The sequence below is a fragment of the Bos mutus genome, chromosome 13, assembly GCF_027580195.1.
Source record: "Bos mutus isolate GX-2022 chromosome 13, NWIPB_WYAK_1.1, whole genome shotgun sequence".
Classification (NCBI taxonomy): domain Eukaryota; kingdom Metazoa; phylum Chordata; class Mammalia; order Artiodactyla; family Bovidae; genus Bos; species Bos mutus.
The window spans coordinates 70,590,620-70,611,682 of record NC_091629.1 but is presented as its reverse complement, the minus strand read 5'-3'; the positions used below and the strand labels follow the sequence as shown (position 1 = coordinate 70,611,682).

The window sequence follows — 21,063 nt, the reverse complement described above, 5'->3', positions numbered from 1 at the left end:
TCTGCCATCACATCCTTCTCTGACTCTTCTGCTCGTCTCTAATGAAGACCCTTATGATTACAATGGGTCCACCTGAACAATCCAGGATAATCTTCCTGTCTTAACATCCTTAATTTAAAATCAGCTGCAAAGTCCCTTTTGCCACGTGTGGCAATGTACTCACGTGAGGGTGTGGATATCTTTGGGGGACCATCGTTCTGTTGATGGCACTAGGAACAGATGAACTGCACATCGCACAGACATCAGCACTTCCTTCTAGAGCCCTTGCTCACCATGTGACCTTGCCTAGATTGTCTTCCTACTGAACACCTCTGCCCTGAACCTTCTATACATTCAATGACATTTGACTTCACCAAGCGGCCTCTCTGTATGGGAGCAGCTTTAGCAGTCTGGACCCAGAGAGAAGCCCAGTGTTTGATGCAAGTAAACATCTCAAGCCATCTCTTCTTCTCAAGTTAATTATAAGCATCTCGATGTGTGCTATTGCCTATACGTTTACCAGTTTCCTATTAATGAATTTTTCCTCATAGCTACACAGTGAGGAGGCCTATCTGTCTCTTCTGGGTTTATAGATGAATAAAAGCAAGGCCTGGAAAGGACCAGCTGGGCCTGGAGGTAGAGCTCAGTGATACAGAAGTCAGAATTACTTGGGTTTGGAATTTTGGCTTCAGCATTTCATGCCTTTGCCTCTAACTGAAAGAGTGGAACCTCTCAGGTCTATCTTGTTTAAGTTACAGCTTAGATACAACATCAAAATTCTTTTATTTGTCCTCTGTTGGCACAAGCCCTTTTTATGGGCTTTGAACAAAGCTGTGTAACCCTGGGTAAGCGATTTAATCTCTCTGATACTCATTCCCTTATCTCTGAAGTGGAGATGCCAATTCCTACCTCTGGGTTTTGTGTTAAATAATTACATTGAGTTACTGTTAAGTTCTCACATAGCCCTTGATCACAGTGTGTGTGTGTGAGCGTGCTTAGTCACATCCAACTCTTTGTTACCCCATGGACTCCTCTGTTCATGGGATTTCCCAGGCAAGAATGCTGGAGTGGGTAGCCATTTCCTCCTCCAGATCTTCGTGGCCCAGGGATCGAACCTGAGTCTCCTGCGTCTCCTGCACTGGCAGGTGAATTCTTTACCCCTTTGCCACCTGGGAAGCCCCACGATAGCTGCAGCCAAATCTTTCATGAAATGTCAACACTCTCAATGTCTGGGCTTAAATCTTTCCTGAGATGCTTTGTTATGCTCATGACAGATCTCTTTTGAATTCAATTACAAGGATTTGTGCAATCACTCAGTAGCTATATACTATTAGTCATTTTCTCAGGCTATTGATGATATTCTTCACATAACAGAGCCAAAATTCTTACTAAAGATAAGAAAAATTACATTGATTTCTTTTTCCAGTCAACCAGTTCTGTCTTTCAATATTAGGAAATTAGATAAATCAGAGCAGTTTTCATTGAAAAATCTTATAGATTAGTACTGAGTTATCTGTTGTTTTGTAATTTACTTGGTGAGTATTGTTTCTAGTATAATATATGTAATATATATATGTAACTGTTTTATATATATATATAAAACTACATATATATATATGTAACTGGATATCTTGTTACATTTAAATCTTATTGTGTTTTTAAGGGCCCCATCCTTAATCACTTTCTTGGCCAAATTATTATGCAATTTTTTCATATAAAAATGGAAATACTAAAATGAATTTACATCTATCTATAGGATGCTTGTCAAGAAAAAATTATTTTAGTTTTTTATGTTTCAAACTTAAAGCACCTTAACAGAAATCAAACTGCTCTTTCAAAGTCTTCTTAATTTATTCCAGATACTGTCAGTGGGAAGACATGTATTTCTATCTCTGTAATCAAGGTGTGCTACTGCCTGCTGTTCTTTTCATCATCTCGTATTTTCCCACGTGGCTAGCTAGTACTTTGTAATCTTTAAGAATCTGTGCAAGCAGGCATATATTCAATTATGTATTATGATGACTGAATAGTCAATTCCTTCACTAATCTTATTAGTAGGGAAATGAGGGCACATCGTCTTTCTGTGGCAGATCTCATCTTCTGGTTTCTGAAAGTGGCCACAGCAATACATATGCCATCTCACTTGATTTTCTCTTTTTTTGGTGGCACCGTGTGGCATGGGGGATCTAGTTCCCTGACCAGGGATCAAATCTATGCCTCCTGCATCAGAAGTGAGGAGTCCTAACCACTGGACTGGACAGGGAAGTCCCTCAGTTGATTTTCTTACAATATTATGTTGCTATTCTTTTCCTTTTTTAAAGAAAGAAATCACATTTTATTTATTTATTTGGCCGTATCTCATGGCTTGTGGGATCTTAGTACCCCCAACAGGGATCAAACCCAGAACTCCTGCAGTAAAAGCAGGAAATCTTGCTATTTGTCCCGAGTGGTGGCAATCTGTGTTCCCTCCCCTTGAATGCAGGAAAATCCCTGTATCTGCTTTGACTCACAGAACGTGATAGTAGCGAGCCTGTCACATAAGCAGCGATACAGCATCCACCTGCTTCTGTCTCTGCACTTGCCTTGGGGACCCGGCCGCCATGTTGTGAGGAAGTCCACACCACATGGAGACACCACACAGAATTCCAGCCTTAGCTGGGGTTCAGGCTAAAGGCCAACATCAACCACAAGACAGGCCTTCAGATCACAGCCACCCACAGAACTTTCTGCAATTATGGATATTTTCTGTTTGTGCTTACTATCATATGAGGCCATGGAGCAACTACAATGTAGTTGGTGTGAATGAAAAGTAAATTTTAAATTTAACTTCATTTAAATTCAAGTAACTGCATGTGGCTAATGGCTGCCACACTGGACAGATTAGCCCTCAGCCTTTGCATCTTCTTGCAGAAGCAACCACCATCATGGAGCAGAAACGAGCCATCCCTACTGGGCTCTCTCCATACTCCTAGATCTTGGAAGCATGCAAGATAAGAAATAATTACTGTTGGTTTAAGCCACTCAGTTTTGGGGTGATTTGTTATTCAGCTGTTGATAATGAATACACTCTATTTCACTTGATTTTTTTGTTCTCTATAGCAAATAAAGATATGCAAGCCTCTTTCATCTTGTGTGCATGTGTGTGTGTGGCTATGCTGGGTCTTTGTTGCTGTGAGTGGACTTTCTCTAGTTGCAGCAAGTGAGGGCTACTCTCTGGTTGCGGTTCGAGGGCTTCTCATTGCAGTGGCTTCTCTTGTTGCAGAGCATTGGCTCTAGGGCTCAGGCTTCAGTGGTTGGGGCAGAAGTAAGAAGTCTTAACCACTGGACTGGCCAGGCTTAGCTGCTCTGTGGCATGTGGGATCTTCCCAGACCAGGGATCCAACTGGTGTCCCCTGCACTGGCAGGAGGCTTCTTACCCACTGGACCCCCAGAGAAGTCCCCACAAGCCTCTTCCACCTTTCAAAAGCCATCTAGCTATGGTTTCTCTTCAGAGCCAGATTTCTTGAACAAGTTGCCTACACTTCACCATCCTTACTCATAGCTTACTCATTAGTCAACACCCACTAGGATCTGGATATGGATGAGGTCACAGTAACACTAGTTCAGGCTTATTCCTCTCACTTGGAAAATGTGGTACTCCAGCATCCATCCCGTCTTTTTCCCTACCTATTTCTGAGTAAATCTCACTCTGGCAGAAAAAGCCACCTCAGGCTTGCCTGGTGGCTCAGCTGGTAAAGAATCTGCCTGCAATGCAGGAGACCCCAGTTCAATTCCTGGATCAGGAAGATCCTCTGGAGAAGGGATAGGTTACCCACTCCAGTATTCTTGGGCTTCCTTGGTGGCTCAGACAGTAAAGAATCCACCACAATACGGGAGACCTGGGCTCGATCCCTGGGTTGAGAAGATCCCCTGGAGGGCATGGCAACCCACTCCGGTATTCTTGCCTGGTGAATCCCCATGGACAGAAGAGCCTGGCGGGCCTCAGCCCTTTGGGTTGCAAAGAGTCAGACATGACTGAGCAACTAAGCACAGCACTCAGCACTCCTGGATGAGAAATTGCTAAAAACAAACAAACAAAAAATGCACCGTTTTCTGGTAGACTAGTAAAAGATACCCCTTTAAGACACCCTTACCTGAAGCCTGACACAGTCCGAGGCTGAACAAGTGGAGTGTGGGTGGATTTCAGCCTCTCCTCCCCCCACCCCCTGCCCCAGGGCCAGCCATCCTCACCCAGGGCACCAGCATCGTGGACGGCATGATCCAGGTGACTGCTATGTTTCTGGGGCACCCAGAGCTTTCTCACACATGGTCATCAACACTCATCTCATGGGGGTGCTCTGGCCCCTTGTGGACACCTGTGGCCCATGAAGTCTCTTGAGGGGACATCTCATGAAGCACCCTGGATGTGGACCCCCTTCCCAGCCCAAGAGCTCCCCCAACTCTTCCCATCCCAAGATCAAAATCCTTGGGATCTTCAAAGGGAAATGTCTTCCTAGGACTCCTCCCTGTGGTAAAGCTGCACCAGGATCCTCGGTGAAATGCAGGGACCCACCCGGCTGCCCCACTGTGTAGCATGAAGACTACTAGGAAAACAGCTCTTCCTGCTGGCGTCAGATCCACTCACGGGGTATGACTGGGGCCACGGGCCACACAGCCCTCCCTACCACATCCTCCTTCCTTACTCTGTACACGTCCCAGCATCAACTCCCAGAGTCCCTCCTGTGATTCTCTTTTCCCTTCACAAAGCTCGCTGGCCCACCAGGCCTCAGATGTCATCAGGGGACCCAAAGGAACTTTATGATGGTAAACTCCCAAATGCTATTTTTTTCCCAAATTAGCCAGACATCTGGGTGGAGAGTGTGGTTTAGGGTTTCAATTTCCTAGAACACAGTAACTCGATTACAAAAATGGGGCGATATTTCCATGACAGCAGGTCTTCAGAAGTGGGATGGGTTACCTTCTGTCTCCGCTGGGCAGATCGAAGTTCATGGCACAGGAGGCTGAGGAGGTGGCTGTGTTCACAGTTTCCGCAGGCCTGAGACACGGCAAAACAAGTGATACCCAAAGATATCCAAAGGTTAAAAACAATAAAATTCTGTAAAGCAATTATCCTTCAATAAAAAAATAAGTTAAAAAGACACATTAGGATATGACCCTCACATAGTTCAGCTTGGGGGTACCTGGTTCAGTATGTGAAATGTTCCAGCTCAGTAAGGGCCAGTTTATACCAAAGGTTTCTGATCTGTTTCAAAGATCCCAAAGTATTAGTACTATGTTGATTGTAACCAAATGCAAATTTTTCTAGGGAAACATGCCACACATTTTTCCCCCTTATTACTCAGCTTTGGGACACTAAATTAATAAATGCAATGGTTGTTAATCAGATGATAAGCTTTTACATTTTTGGTCTAGGTTGAATAAACTCAGTGGTACTAAACAGATTAGAGTTTTCAAGAGAAAAGAAAATAATATTCTTCCCAAGATGACGTTCTTGGATATCACTGTTAAAATGTTGTCTGACTGGAAAACATTTCAGGAATGATTACCTTTCTTGTGTGTTTAATGAATTTTTCTTTTTCACTATTAACTCTGATAATTCCTTCTCAAAATCTTGTGATGTAGATCAATTTCCTTTCTAATCTGAATAAACTTACAGTCCTCAAACATGATACTGATGTTTACTAAAATTCAACATTTTCAAGAAAATCTTTCAATCATACATACTTTCTGGCTAATTTTATATTTAAAATCAAATGTCTTTAGATTTTCCTAGGTCCTCTGATATAAATGTGGCATAGTGGGAAATTATATATAGAAGATTCATGTTGATAGTTCAAGAAACTGGCCAGTTAGACCGAATTTTCAACCTATAACTTGGATACCGATTCTTCTGTAGAACAAAGCTAGAAAGAATTCCCTCTGCCTGCTGGCCCCTTGGGATAGCTGGGTGTGGTTTATTTTCTTCTCTGACTGGAACAAAGATATGCAGGAAAATCTTCTTTCTACAACTCAAATTCCTTGTTCTTACAAACAAGCTTAAGAAGAGAGAGAGAGAAAAAAAAAAGCAGCAGATCAAGCCTGGCTTAATCGTTTGCTTATATTGGTGCATATACTGGATTTTTTCCAGGTTAACAAAAATAAAGCCACAGGGAAGACATATGCAGCCGTATATTTAAGCTACTGGCTCACACACAGTTTACTGGCTGCAAGTATATAAAAGATATGAAGGCGGAAGAAAAACAGTAAGCAGTTATGAGACATAACAAGTTTTCTTATTCTTTATTACTTTAAAGGAAGCTGGAACCCGATAACAATACACCACATACAGTTCAGAACCAAACAAAGGCTGCTTAGTTATTTATTTTGCATTTGCTCCTTTTAGGAAGTGAGGAAAAAACAGCTCTACTGGCACTCAAGTTTATTTTCAATTAAAATCCCCATAAATTAGACAACCTCTCATAAAACAGTGGAAATGGAAAAAAATGTTATTCAGAAAAAAACTTTTAAGTATCCTAGTTTTCTGTAGCGCACTGGGTTATGTGATCAGCCTCATAAGGCCACTTAAAAAAGTATTCAGCCTCTGTATTCTTCTTTAGGATAATACATAATAGTGCCTGGCCCTCTGACGGAAATACAAGCACAATTTATACTTGCCCAGTTTCAAGCACTGAAAACACCTTCCCCTCCCCGCAATTTTGCTATTTGCTCACGTCTCAAGCGCATAAACGAGTGCTGCTGAGAGACCAGGGTCCTTGCTGCCATTGTGTTTTTTCTATTTAAAATTCAGAGTATTAAACACAGTTGAGTACATCCACGCATACATGACATACAGTTATCACATACCGGAAGCTCCAATCAAGAGCACTGGGCAAAGGCCCATTTCATAACATCATTAAGATGCACTGAACGCTGCTGTTCAGAGAGGCTTTGTCAAAGCAGATCATAATGGCCTGTCAGAAGTCTGCAAACAGAAATTTATATTAAATTGTCCTTTTCCTTCTTTATTAGTATGGAATCCAGTTGCATTTCTAGTATATGGGCTCAGAGGTTCACTGAAAAGGCTTCTGGGTTTTAAGATTGTGAAATATCACCAAAATGAAGTACTAAAAAAAAAAAAAAAACTTAACTGAAAAATATTTGAGTAAGTAGGTGCGGGTATAGTAATCAACCATAATGACTTTATCAAAACAAAAGAAGGAGTTTCTCAGGGGTGTGAAGGTGGACTGAACTTGTGAGTCACAAGGTGGAGTGTTTAATTTGGAACAAGTCAAATAAAAGCATTGCTTTCTTTTCCTTAAAAACCTTTGGGACTCTTTATGTTATGTTATAATCTCAGAAAAGAAAGCTCATTCATTAAAAAAAATTTTTTTTCCATTTTAAGTCCTGCTGAGTGAAGATGCCTGGGAGACATATTTTACATGCTGACTTCCTGAGTGTAGTCATTAAGTAGGATGTTATCTGGAGATGCGATGGTAAAATTTTACTTCTTTAGACTCTATGTTTTTCTTTGCCGTGTTCATTGATCACACATATGTGCTGAAACAATAAAGGATTTAAATGCATCAGCCTCTTAACAAAATAAGAAGTGCAGAAAATGGGATGCAGTAATATCTCCTACTTCATTACTCTTCATTTAAATACATATGAATTGGCCTGGCCAAAAAGTTCCTTTGGTTTTTAAGTAAAAATCAAAGATACAGTTTTCACCAAGAACTTTATTGAACAACATATTTGTTGTTTTGTTCCACTACTTTCTGCCATTTTTCAGGCAACTTCATAACTCCGTCTTCTCAAAACTTTTTATCTTTCTGAGCAAAGGACTGTTGCTAGTGCCTTTTATAGCCTTCCAAGGAATTGTAATTTTTTTTTTTTTTTCCCATGAAGAGAATTTTGTAAAGACCAAAATAAATGGGCATCAAAGATGCAATGTCTGGTGAATACAGTGGATGTATCAGAACTTCTCAGCTAAGCTGGAACAGCTTTTGCCTGGTCATCAAAGAAACATGCGATCTTGCGTTATCCTGATGGAAGATAATGCATTTTCTGTTTGAGAGCTGCTTTCAGTTGGTCTAACTGCGTACAGTACTTGTTGGAATGAATCGTTTGGTTTTCCAGGAAAAGCTCATAATAGAGGATTCCCTGCAAATCCCACCATATACACAACATCACCTTCTTTGGATGAAGACTGGCATTTGGTGTGGTTGGTGATGATTCACTTTGGTTGCCCCCAAACCACTTCCATTCCACATTATTGTACAGTATCCACGTTTCATCACCCATCACAATTTGTTTTAAAGACAACATTTTCCTTATGTTTCAATAGAGAATCACATGTGGAAATATGGTCAAGAAGGTTTTTTGTTTTGCTAAACTTATGCGGAACCCAAACACCAAAGTGATCAGCAAAACCAAGCTGGTACAAATGGTTTTCAATGCTTGATTTGGATATTTTGAGTATGCTGGCTATCTCCCACATGGTATAACATTGATTATTCTCAATTAATGTCTTGATTTGATGGCTATCAACTTCAACTGGTCTACCCGACCATGGAGCACTGTCTAGCAAGAAATCTCTAGCACGAAACTTTGCAAACTGCACTAGACACATTTCACCAGTCACTGCACCTTCTCCATACACAGCGTAAGTCTTTTTCTGCGTTTCGGTTGTGTCTTTACCTTTCTTGAAGTAATTAAACATAACATGTCAACAATGTTGCTTTTTTCTTCCATCTTCACTATTAAAATGGTCACACAAAAATTCACCAATTTTGATTTTTTTTAAAAAAGATGCACATTGATATGACAGCTGTCACAATACAATCTAACAAAACTGCTCTGAATGAAGTTAAAAACAACCAAGCACTACCAGGGCCATCTTATGGAAAAAGATGAACAAACTTTTTGGCCAACCCAATATGTATTTATTTATATGTGTATGTATTTGTATGTGAATGCATTATGTATACATATACATATTATGTATATGCACATACACATATATGTGTACACATGCAGATATCTGTAAAATCTAAAGAGACCCACTAAGGCAAAAATTTCTTCACTGAGTTTTGAGCTGTTTTCTGAACCTGGCTTTGTAGGTCTGTAACAACGAGATATATGCTGAGGGTTGTGGAATATAGGTAGTGGTGGAGACAGCATATCCTACTGGTGAAGTTACAGCTTCTACAGTGAACAGAGAAACAGCTGTAGTAAACACAGGTACTGACTTTCCTTTGATCCTTTTTGGGTAGCCAGAAATGTGTCAGAAGTATTTTGATGGCAAGCAACAGAAATGGCGCTGGGTTAACGTAAGCAAAGCGGTGGGGGGTTCAGGGGGCTATTACTGGTAGGAGACTGGGGTAGCTCGCAAAGGCAGAGGAAGAGCAGAGTAGTGCAGCAACTGGAAGCCAGAAACAGGCTCCAGAACCCAGGCCTAGGCCCGAAACCCCTTGGTCTCTGTGGCTCTTGGTTTAAGTTTCTAAATCCTAGGGGAGAGAGACAGACTGGTCCACTTTGGGTTAGATGTTTATCTCCAGATCATTCAGCAGTGGTCAGGGTCACACACCTGAGGGTCCATGTCTATAGCCATTTCTCCCAAGGGGAAAGAGTTATGAGCTACAAGCCAGTGTAATTGGAGGCTTCTAGAGCTCAAGCACTGACACTAAACAGTTCATTGAGTATTGACTGTTAGTATGGTCAATGGAGACACAGTTGATGACGATGGAGAAAACTCTGCAGCAAGCTGTCTTTCTGCTTATTTCCTTCGAACAAAATAGAGACAATCATAACTGCTTCCATCATCCTAATACCAACCTTGCTGGGCAGTGGTGGGAATTCACTGAGACTAAGAATGCCAAGTGCCCGGAACATTCCTGACACAGAAGACACTCAATAAATGGCAGTCATCATTATGGCTATTTTTAAAATCTGTTAAATTGGTATCATTGCAATGTTCTTGTGAAAACGGAGTTAGGGATTTGCATGCAAGACTTACATTTAGATCTCTGAAGTATTCATTGTAATCTAAGGCATAACCCACCACAAGTAAGTTTGGAATCTCAAATCCAGCATCTGAACAGAGAGAGGGAGGGGAAAAAAGAACACAATTTAAATAACATAAAAATAAAGCCACCATAAGCTGTTGTTGGCACTTAACGTGTGAGGACCTTCCATTAGGCAGAAGTAAGTGAGAAAAATGACAGACAACGCGTAAGATGAACCCAGCAGGACCTGGGCCAGAGTGCCTACTCAGGGAGACAGGACAAACTAATAAACAGACAGTGAAAAATGACTGCAATCCTTGTAGACAGAGCTGAGAAACGGCTCAGGATGCCCCGTGGAAAACAAGAAGTATGCCTGAGTCAGGCATATAGTGCTGCTTTTTCAAAGCAAGCAGTATCCAACGATATCATGCAAAAAAACACTGCAAAAAGCATGAAGTGCAGTTCAATCAGAAGGCATCCCAATGCTGTAATATGTGAATAGGGACAGGCTGTTGCAATAGGAAGCCATCCTCCCACTGCACTCAGTGTCCTCAGCTGGATAAAGGGCTAGAAAGCAAAACCTGAGAGACAAGGTGAAAGGAGAGAGGACCGTTCAGCTTGAGGAAGACATGCTGAGGGTTGCTCCAAGGCTAGTCTTTGAACCCACATGCAGATGATAGCAATTAACTCTCTGTCTCCACCGCAGGCAGGATGAGACTGTGCATGTGTGCTCAGTCGCTCAGTTGTATCGGATTCTTTGGGACCCCGTGGACTGTAGCCTGCCAGGCTCCTCTGTTCATGGAATTTTCCAGGCAAGAATACTGGAGTGGGTTTGCCATTTCCTTCTCCAGGGGATCCTTCCAACCCAGGGCTCGAACCCACGTCTCCTGCATTTGCAGGAAGATTCTTTTCCACTGAGCCACAGCCCATTAAGGTACTCAGGTTAAGTAAAAAAATGAATATATTGAAAGATGATTTTTATTGAAAAGGAATTTTTAAAAAGATTTTTAATGTGGACCATTTTAAATGTCTTTATTGAATTTGTTTCAGTATTGCTTCTGTTTTATGTTTTGGTTTTTTGCCCATGAGGCATGTGGGAATCTCAGATTCCCAACCAGGGATCTAACCTGGCAAACTCTTAATCACTAGACCGAAGGAAGTCCCTGAAAAGGATTCTTAAGGAGCATGAAATAGTTCTTCTTCCTCAGATTTTAAAACTGAATAAATGTGCCTATAGCCCAGTGATTTTTCAAATTCTTTCCAGTGTTGGGGAATCCTCTGTTAGTTTATTATAGTATTACAAATGAGAGATGTACTTGCTTACTTTTACACAACAGTTCTTTGGCATAGCCAGTGGACTTACAGCACAGAGAAAGTTACCTCTGTGGTTGACTACTCACCTCCTCGTTGGTCCTGCTGATCAAGGATGCTTTCACATGGAGAAACCAACTGGTTACTGCTCGCAGAAAGTGCTAGAGGGGAGGGACTTGTTTTTCTAAGGATTGCATTGTGTGTCACTGTTAGAAAGCCCTTTTGAGCCCTCCAAACTGTAGGTTTCTTGAGAAAAATAATCAGAGGAGAAGCAGAGCAGAAGAAAAGGTGTCAGAAGATACAAGTGTCATTGAGCACAGAGGAGAAAGTCAACTATGAAAAAGGACCAAAAAGTACAAAGCCTCAGAAATAGGGAAGAAAGACAAAAAAACAAAGATTCTGAGCTAGCTAAAAGAATATTAGCAAATCCCAGGAACCCCTGGTTGTAAAGATAATGATGACTTTACAGTGAGTAACGCAATCTCTACAATGGGCATGGGCAACTCAGACTGGGAAAAGTTGGTTCCAAAGGTCAAGCCTTCAAAGCTGTCATGGAGTAAAGAATCTTGAACCAGCAGGTCAGGAGAACAGCCAGGAAAGAGTTGACTGGTCTCTAGCTGGTAAGTGAGTGCAGTTCCTACCCTTATATTTGCGATTGCAGATGCTACTTACAGATGGAATGCAAGAGTAAGAGCCATGATAGTAATCAGATTGCCTGGGCTCAACAGTGACTGTACACGTACAGCTTTGTGACCCAGCAAGCTCTTTAACCTGGCTGGGTTCAGTTTCATCATCTGTAAAATGGGCACAGCAATAGCACCTACTTTAGAGAAAGCTGTGAGGATTAAACATGTTCATCGCTTTGCAGCTCTTAAAACGGAGTCAGACACGCCAAAATCTCTATGTCTATGAGTCTTCTTCCATTTTGTAAATAAGTTCACCTGTAACTTATTTTTTAGATTCCATATATAAGGACCTACTGTATAGCACAGGGAACTATATTCATTAATTTGTAATAACCTATAAGGGACAAGAATCTGAAACAGAATATATATGTATACAAATGGGCTTCCCAGGTAGCTCAGTGGTAGAATCTGCTTGTTAACGCAGGAGAGGTGGGTTCGATCCCTGAGTCTGGAAGATTTCCTGAAGTAGGAAATGGCAATCCAGTATTCTTGCCTGGGAAATCCCACAGACAGAGGAGCTTTGTGGGCTACAGTCCATGGGGTGGCAAAGAGTTGGACATGACCAAGCATGCATGCGTGTATCCAAATATATAACTGAAGCACTGTGCTGCACACCAGGAAATTAACATGACATTATAAATCAATTACACTTTAATTTTTTAATTAAAAAAATTAATCTCTTACTGCTGCTGCTGCTGCTGCTGCTAAGTCACTTCAGTTGTATCCAACTCTGTGCAACCCCATAGACGGCAGCCCACCAGGCTCCTCTGTCCCTGGGACTCTCCAGGCAGGAACACTGGAGTGGGTTGCCATTTCCTTCTCCAATGCATGAAAGCGAAAAGTGAAAGTGAAGTTGCTCAGTCATGTCCGACTCTTAGCGACCCCATGGAGTACAGCCTACCAGGCTCCTCTGTCCATGGGATTTTCCAGGCAAGAGTACTGGAGTGGGATGCCATCACCTTCTCCAAATCTCTTACTAGTGCTAGCTATTATTTTATTAATACTGTTGCTGTGACACAAGAAATTTGTAATTAGTTGGATATTTCTGAAGTGCATGTCTTTCAACTTCAGTTGAAATTTTCTCTATATAGTATCTTAGATTATTTCCTTGGGGGATTTCTGTTTATTAACCTTGTCCAACCCTAACTATATTCAGATTATATTCCCCAAACCAATAACTAGACAGGAACATGTTATTGGGTCTATCTGGCCAGAGCTAACATTGTCTAGATTTAAGACATCCACCCAGGAATGCAACTTGTTTTCAGAATAAAGAATCACTGGTTCAATGTCATTGGCACATTACCCATCCATAGCATGCTTCTCGTGCTAATGTTTGTTCAGCTTGCTGATGAGAACTGTAGCCAAATTATCCCAGTGCAAATGTAAGTTATAAAAATCCAGCCGAAGTCTGCCTATGCAAGTGAAAAAAAAATCGCCTCTAGTGTTAGAATAATAAATAATCAAGCAGCTTGTTTATCCTTTCTGGCATTACAACTATTCGTATCCTGGGGAGGATGGAGGAAACTGCTTTAGATGAGAAAACTCCTTGAGAACACATGTCTGAAGTGAAGTGTGAAGATGGTATCTAGAGATATTTGCTCTAATTCTCTGTGTGGTTATATTTGTGTTTGGAGATGGTGGGGCAGAGTCTCGGATTTCCCTTTGTGTGCTAAAATTCCGATTTGCTGAAGGTCAGCACTGTGCATTGTCTGCTCACAGTTCCTAGAGATGGTAGAACCCCTCAACCTTCCCAGTGCCTCTCTGCGTCCAGCAGAGACACAGAGAGGACAGACAGGTGGGGACAGAGGCCAAGGCAGGAATCCCATGCATCCAAGTCAGTCCAGGGTTGGAGGGTCACATCTCCCTCCAACCCCCAAACCCCATTTTAGCTGAGTTCTTAGGAATGAAGGTGCAAAGATTTTAGAAAAACCTAAAAATAAAAACATCGAATGTACACAACAGAATTCCTGCGAAAGGTGTAATTAGAAAATGAAAACCCCTGGTTGTAGAGGGTTCTATTGCTGGAGACACAGAGCATTTATGGAGCCATCAAATCTTTTATAGCTTCCGTTTCACATGGAATGCTGACAACCAGGAAAGGAAAGAGTCTTAAACACAAAACACCACCACTAGCCAATAAACAACCGACAACCACCGTGCCCCGCCTCAAACACTTACAGTCAGGTCTAAAGCCATCACTTCTAGGTGTTCTCTTCACCAACAAACTACCATTAAAAGAAAAAAAAAATGTTTCAGTGATCCAGGTAACATGTTTGTGAATTACAAGTAGAATTGAACATCATTAAAATATATATTTGAAACGTGCATTTTTTTTCCCCCTCAAGCATGTGGGACATCAGCACAGCCTTGAATTCCCTCCTATGTCTCCTTATCAGTGAGATTCTGGATAAAAGGGAGGGAGAGGGGCGTGGGCACTGGGGCTCAGCCAGCTGCTCCTGGAAACAGCTAACAGAGGCATTGGAAAAAGGGGCTCAGATACATAGCAAAGCATGCCCTCTCCCCCTTCCTTTCTCTCAGGCTAGCTGTCAAATGGGCTGTTTGTTCAGTGTGGTCAAACCCTAATGCCCCAGGGCAAAGGGTTAGTGGTTTGGAATGGACTGCATTCTTTGGAACCAGCATCCTGTGTTAGCATCCCTCTTGGGCAGATTTGGAAAGACATAGCAGTGATGACGTGAATGTGGTACTCACCTGGCTACCTTGATCATGTTGGGCTTGTACTTCTCTATGCTACTGAGCAAGGCTTTTATGGTTCTCCCAATTCCAATAGAAGAGGACAGACAAATTCAACCAGATGCCTTTGGGCTGCATTAAAAGGCTTTTCATCCAGACAGATGAGTCTAGTCCTTATTAATAATGTATCATAATTAGAATTGCCATCAAATTAGAAGTCCAAGTAGGAGGCAGAGCTGGTTATATTTTTTAGACAGGTGCATCTTTCTGGAAGCTGGGTTTGGGGGGAATATGTTGGTGACTGTTTCCTCCTAGAATCCTTGAGCTGTGTCAAAAGGCTACATTCAGCATTTGGAGAGCATGTGGGGCTCTTTATCGAGTGCATTTGGTCTCGTGCATGCGCATTCAAGGACTAAATTTGGCCCTGAGGTAATGTAACACAACGCGGGGCGCATGAATTTTCATGGACATGGGATGCACATCTGAGTATGCTGAATGGACAGATAAACACTTCCCCCGCTCCCCCTTCACATACTCTCCCCACTTAATAGGAGATTCGATGGCTGGGAAGTGAGATGTATGTGGACAGCAGCTGGTGACAGCCTGTGAGCTCTGAGGGCACGAGGCTACCGTGAGCAGAGGCTCACCCTGGCTGATGAGCTGCTGCACAATTAGAGCACAATGGGCAGGCGAAATTGATTGTCTGTGGGACAGAAATCAGCTGTCTGGAGCTGATTATCAAAACAACAGGTCTGAATTTAGCCAGGGTCGGGCAGTGCCTTTCGCTGGAGGGTCTACTTCAAGGGTTTTGTCTGAGCCAGAACGGCACATACATATGGCACACCCAGGCGACTGTAACAAAAGCGCAACAAAAACAGCTCCCCTGAATTTTTGCCAGCTGATAAGACAGGCCTGCTGGGCTAAAGGACCCATTATTTCTTTCTCTTTTCTTTTCTTCTTTAAAAAAAAAAAAAGAAAAATTAAATTAAATTATATCTTTCCCCTGGATAGCAAATTTTTACACTGATTCTATTTATGATTTAGATGCTGAAGGGAGGATTGTTTCAAGTCATTAGAGGTCATTAGCAAGAACACGGAATTAAGGGTGAGAGGCCAATCTTGGTTTCTCTATTAAAAAAATTTGGTTCTGTGGGCTAGTTTTCTCTTCCGTGAAAATGTCTGATTTACAAATAGATCTAAGAACCAATTTAGACATGGGTGGCATTAGATACAAAAGGATAAAATACCACACAACTATTATTATAAAGCTTCCATTCTAAGTTATTTCAAGTCAAATTCTAGTTAACTCCTATTCTGTAAATTTGGAGAAGCCTGCATGCAGTGGGCATTCAATAAATCCTTGGCCAATTTGATAACAAGGTCTATATTTAGAAACTCAACATTAGATTCTTTCAACTTCCAGGTATGGATAAAGAAAAGTCAGCTTACCTCAACAATGAGGACATTCTGAAATTTAAAAAAAAAACTATTTAGAATATGATGCAAATCTGGCTCATAAGATAAACACATATTTCGCTTGGAGTTAGAATTTCACAGTTAACTTAGTTGGTCGTCCACCATCCATCTAACCCAAATGCTTGGAGATAATCCAGGACTTCCAGATTTATTTTTCCAGTTTTGCTGGAATCATGGATGCTGCAATATTGGTGTCTATATTCAGGTTAGTGTTGTCCCGTACTTAGTCACTCAGTCATGTGTGACTCTTTGCGACCTCATGGACCGTAGCCCACCAGGCTCCTCCGTTCATGGGGACTGTCCAGGCAAAAATACTGGGGTGGGTTGCCATGCCCTCCTCCAGGGGATCTTCCAAACCCAGGGATTGAATCCAGGTCTCCCGCACTGCAGGCAGATTCTTTACTATCTGAGCCATCAGGGAAGCCCAAGAATACCGGAGTGGGTAGCCTATCCCTTCTCCAGGGGATCTTTCTCATCCAGGAATCGAACCAGGATCTCCTGCATAGAAGGCAGATTCACCAGGGAATTCTGGTGAATTCCCAGATTCACCAGGGAAGCCGGCTGATTTTAGATCCTTTACCTGTCTGAAGAACTATCCATAATGTCATCTGACCGCCATCATCCTGGCAAGTGACCCCTCTGAGTCCTTCGGGATACAAACCTCACCAAATTTCCCAGATAAACAGCATTGTTAATGGAGACAGCACTGGGCAGAAGGATCCTATATTCAGTGGGGCCACCCCTACACCAGTGTAGCCACCACAATCACCAGGGATCTGGTATTTACTCTTGGATTTTCAATCCCAAGGAAGGGGAGATGCTTGGTTTATATTTTTAGTGATGTGGTTACACTCCTTACTCTGTGCTTTTAAGGCATCCCTCTGCTTCTCCCCTAGGAACAGATTATGTTTCATTTTAACTTCTTGAATGATACCTATTATTAGACTACCAACTCTGCAAGGAATGGAAGGAATCACATTTTTCTTGCTTACTTTCATAGTCTCAGCCACTAGCACAAATACTGTAAACAGATGCTCAGTAATTATTTGTGAATGAAGGAACAATAACTAATTATACTTATTAATGACAAAATTAACCAATAAGTGGATTTGTAGTCACATGTCAATATTGCCCCATCAAATTAAAATACCACTGTGTTAACATGCTATATATTCTCCTCAATGTAATGATGTCTTTCTTTAGATAACTTTTCATTTATCCCTATGATTCATACACTACTTTAAAAATTCTATCAAACCATACACTTTGGCTATCTTATCTCTCATGCAAAAGAGATTTAAATAATGAAACGTGAACCAACCAACCACTCTGTTAAATCTGAACTGTACTACCTTATGTGTCAACTGCATTCTTAGGTGGAATATCTTTCTGGAAGTGTTTTTCTTTCTAGTATTTTATTCATTAAATTCATGAAAGAATCTTAATTTTATCATTAAAATATAAGATTATTTTGTCTGTTTTAAAAATAGGTCATGCCCACAGTATACCCCATGGATCACACTGACGGAGAAGTCCCCTTGGTATCCTCAATGCGTTTGCTATATTATTAACCATCAATCCATCACAACTAGTTAGGATGTGCATTTTTAGTTTGATTGAGGCCTATTAGCCAACCAGAACACTGGAAGAATATTTGGTTAATTTAACGTCCTAGTTCACAATCTCTTTTTGTTTCAATCTTACAATGAAAAACCTTTTACAACTGTTAGTCCGCATTCTTGCCTAATTAAATGAAGTGCACTGAACATAATTAAATCTGGTTTTTGAAAGTTCAGGGCCTTGCAAAACAAGAGTCATTCTTGAGGAGATTAGCTTCAACTACAAGACATAGTGATATCTGGGAATTAGAATTCAGAGAGACATAAATCCAGAAGTAGAGTGTCAAACTTAATTAAACACATTTTAAAATCAAGGTAATGTATACACGTTTAAAATAAAATAGAGAAGTCTAAAGTTTTCTAGATATTGATGTGTTTCTAACTGGTAAAAGTATTTCAAAATGCTTATATGTTTATACTAAAGTTATGGCATTTTATACTATGCGTATCCAAAATATTAGTTCGTCTAGCAAAACAGTGCATCTAACAAAAACAGTGGTTTTTCCAGTAGTCACGTATGGATATGAGAGCTGGACTATAAAGAAGGCTGAGTGCCAAAGAACTGATGCCTTTGAAATGTGATACTGATGAAGACTCTTGAAAATACCTTGACCATGGAGATCAAAACAGTCAATCCTAAAAGAAATCAACCCTGTATATTTATTAGAAGCATTGATGCTGAAGTTGAAGCTCCAATACTTTGGCCACCTGATGTGAAGAGCCAACTCATTGGAAAAGGCCCTGATGCTGGGAAAGACTGAAGGCAGGAGGAGAAGGGGACGATGGAGGATGAGATGGTTGGATGGTATCATCGACTCAACGGGCATGAGTTTGAACAAACTCTGGGAGATAAAGAAGGACAGGGAAGCCTGGCATGCTGCAGTTCATGGTGTCACAAAGAGTCGGATATGACTTAGCAACAACGACAACACACAAAAATGACAACAATCTATTTCATTTTTTTTTCATTTTCTCCTAGTTTTATCGAGATATAACCGATATACTTCACTATGTTAGTTTAAGGGGTTCAGCATGATGCTCTGACTCAGATACACTGTGACATGATTACTGCAATGTTTAGTCAGTATCCACCCTCTCATGTAGACACAATACAAAGAAAAAGGAAAAGGGGCAAAAACTTTTTCTTTGTGATAAGAACTCTTAGGGTTTACTCTTTTTTAAAATATCAATTTATTTTTAATTGGAGGATAACTGCTTTATAATATTGTGTTGGTTTCTGCCATATCTTAGGGTTTACTCTTTTAATAACTTTTACCTATATTACTCAGGAGTGTTAACTAGTTATCATGTTATACATTACATCTGTAGTATTTATTTTTATTATAGCTGAAAATTTGTACCTATGACCAGCTCCCATTCCCTGCCTCTGGTAACCACAAAACTAGTCTTTTTTCCTGTGATTTTGGTTTTTGTTTGGTTTTATTATGTTTTAGATCCCACATAGAGGTAAGACAACACAGAATTTGTTTTTCTCTGTCTCACTTATTTCACTTAGCATAATGCTTTCAAGGTCCATTCATGTTGTTGAAAATGGCAGGATTTCCTTGGTTTATTTTTTTAATGGCTTAATAAAATTCCATTGTGTATGTATACCACATTTCTGTATTTGACAATAATTTCTTTTATTTTTTTACTTTTTTGCTGCACCAGGCAGCATGCAGGATCTTAGCTCCCCGACCAGGGATCCAACCCGTGCCCCCTGCAATGGAAGTTGGGGTCTTAACCACTGACTGTGAGGGAAGTTCCCCACATTTCTTAATATCATATAAACTTATTACACATTCACTAGATTTCCCAGGACAATTTCCCCAGTTGTCGTTCAAATGGCTTTTTTTTTTTCAATTGGAGAATAACTGCTTAACCATATTGTGTTAGTTTCTGCTGTACAACAACATGAATCAGCCGTAAGTATATATGTATTTCAAATGGCTTTTGTTGTAGCTGGCTTGTCTAATCTAAGAACATGCAATGATCTTTAATGTCCTTTAATTTAGAAGAGTCTCTTTTTCTGTACTTCTATTTCTCACTCTCACAACTTGATACACCATCTATTTACTATGTTCTTTCACACTATCTCCCTTCCTTTCCCCGTGCCCCAATGTTACCTTGTTATGACTGTATCTTCTCATACAGGTTACATTTTTTCCCCACTAATAAGTCAAGTAGTGTACTATATCTTTTTTTAGAGCCTGTTTACTTTTCTTGAAGTTCTTAATTGTTTTTCCTATCATAGTCCATTGTCTTATAATACTGGAATAACCCTTACTTTTTCCTGCCCCCCTTTTTTTTCCCCCAGGAAGCTCATCTTTTTAAAAATATTTACTTGGCTGCACTGGTTCTTAGTTGTGGTATACAGGATCTTCAATTTTCAGTGTGGTATCTTCTTCTTCTTCTTTTTTTTTTTTAAGTTAAGGCATACAGACTCTTAGTTGGGGCATGTGGGATCTAGTTCCCTGACCAGGGATTGAACTTCGGCCCCCTGGATTGAGAGCATGGAGTCTTAGCCACTGGATCACCAGGAAAGTCCCATTCTAAGCTCTTCTTTCTTAGAAGGATTATAATGAGGAAAACATTGACTAGTTATGGTTTAATTGTCTTTCTCAAAGGATTTTTGGAGGATCAAGAAAGCAAACAGGTTGATAAAATCTGTAACAACCCTGTGTTAGGAACAGTACTAAAAAAGTAAAATTATTTAGTAGGATCAAAAATGATGAGCAAGAGAATACTAATACAGAAAAACCATCTGCTATTGAAAGGGGATTAAGCAGAAAATTAAGAGTTTTTTATTGGCTTTACAGAGCAACCATCAGATACATATTTATTTTCCTTTATAGAACATCAGTTATGTTTTCAAAGTCTTTCATTAGTGTTACATGAATTGACTCCTGGACCTTCAGTGGCCTGCCTGTTGTGTGGAAAGCTTACCCTGAACAAGAGCAACGACTTTAATACCTTCGGAAGACTGGCTCTGCCTTGCAAAACAAGAAGTAGCCCAAGTGTAGAGAGAAAGTGACTACCCCAACTATGGAAGCATTTTTCAATACTACCTAAGAAAACTCATCTCTTTACGCTTTAGTGGACCAAGATTAGCAACACAAGCTAAGAGAGGAAGACTAACCCATCTTTATACTATCAGTATATAACATGGAAACTGTTATGTAGTAGGTGCTTAGGAAATGCCTGTGGAACAACTCAACAATTCTGACCTCCTTTCTGTCTCTAGCTCATCCTATACCCCCTCTATCTTTCTCCTTAATGATATACAGTTCCTCCTTAACTGAGCTATCATTAAAT

The 21,063-nt window shown here is 40.7% G+C and overlaps 1 protein-coding gene across 1 annotated transcript in view; it reads right to left on the bottom strand.

Annotated features, from left to right (window-relative positions):
- PRTFDC1 (phosphoribosyl transferase domain containing 1) overlaps positions 1-21,063 on the bottom strand; it is a 104,209-nt gene that overhangs the window by 6,965 nt on the left and 76,181 nt on the right. Inside the window, 6 exon segments of the mRNA XM_070382041.1 lie at positions 4,937-5,014; positions 6,810-7,515; positions 9,974-10,050; positions 14,141-14,187; positions 14,672-14,778; positions 16,103-16,120. Coding sequence (XP_070238142.1) covers positions 7,468-7,515; positions 9,974-10,050; positions 14,141-14,187; positions 14,672-14,778; positions 16,103-16,120 — 297 coding nt within the window. The 3' untranslated portion in view covers positions 4,937-5,014; positions 6,810-7,467.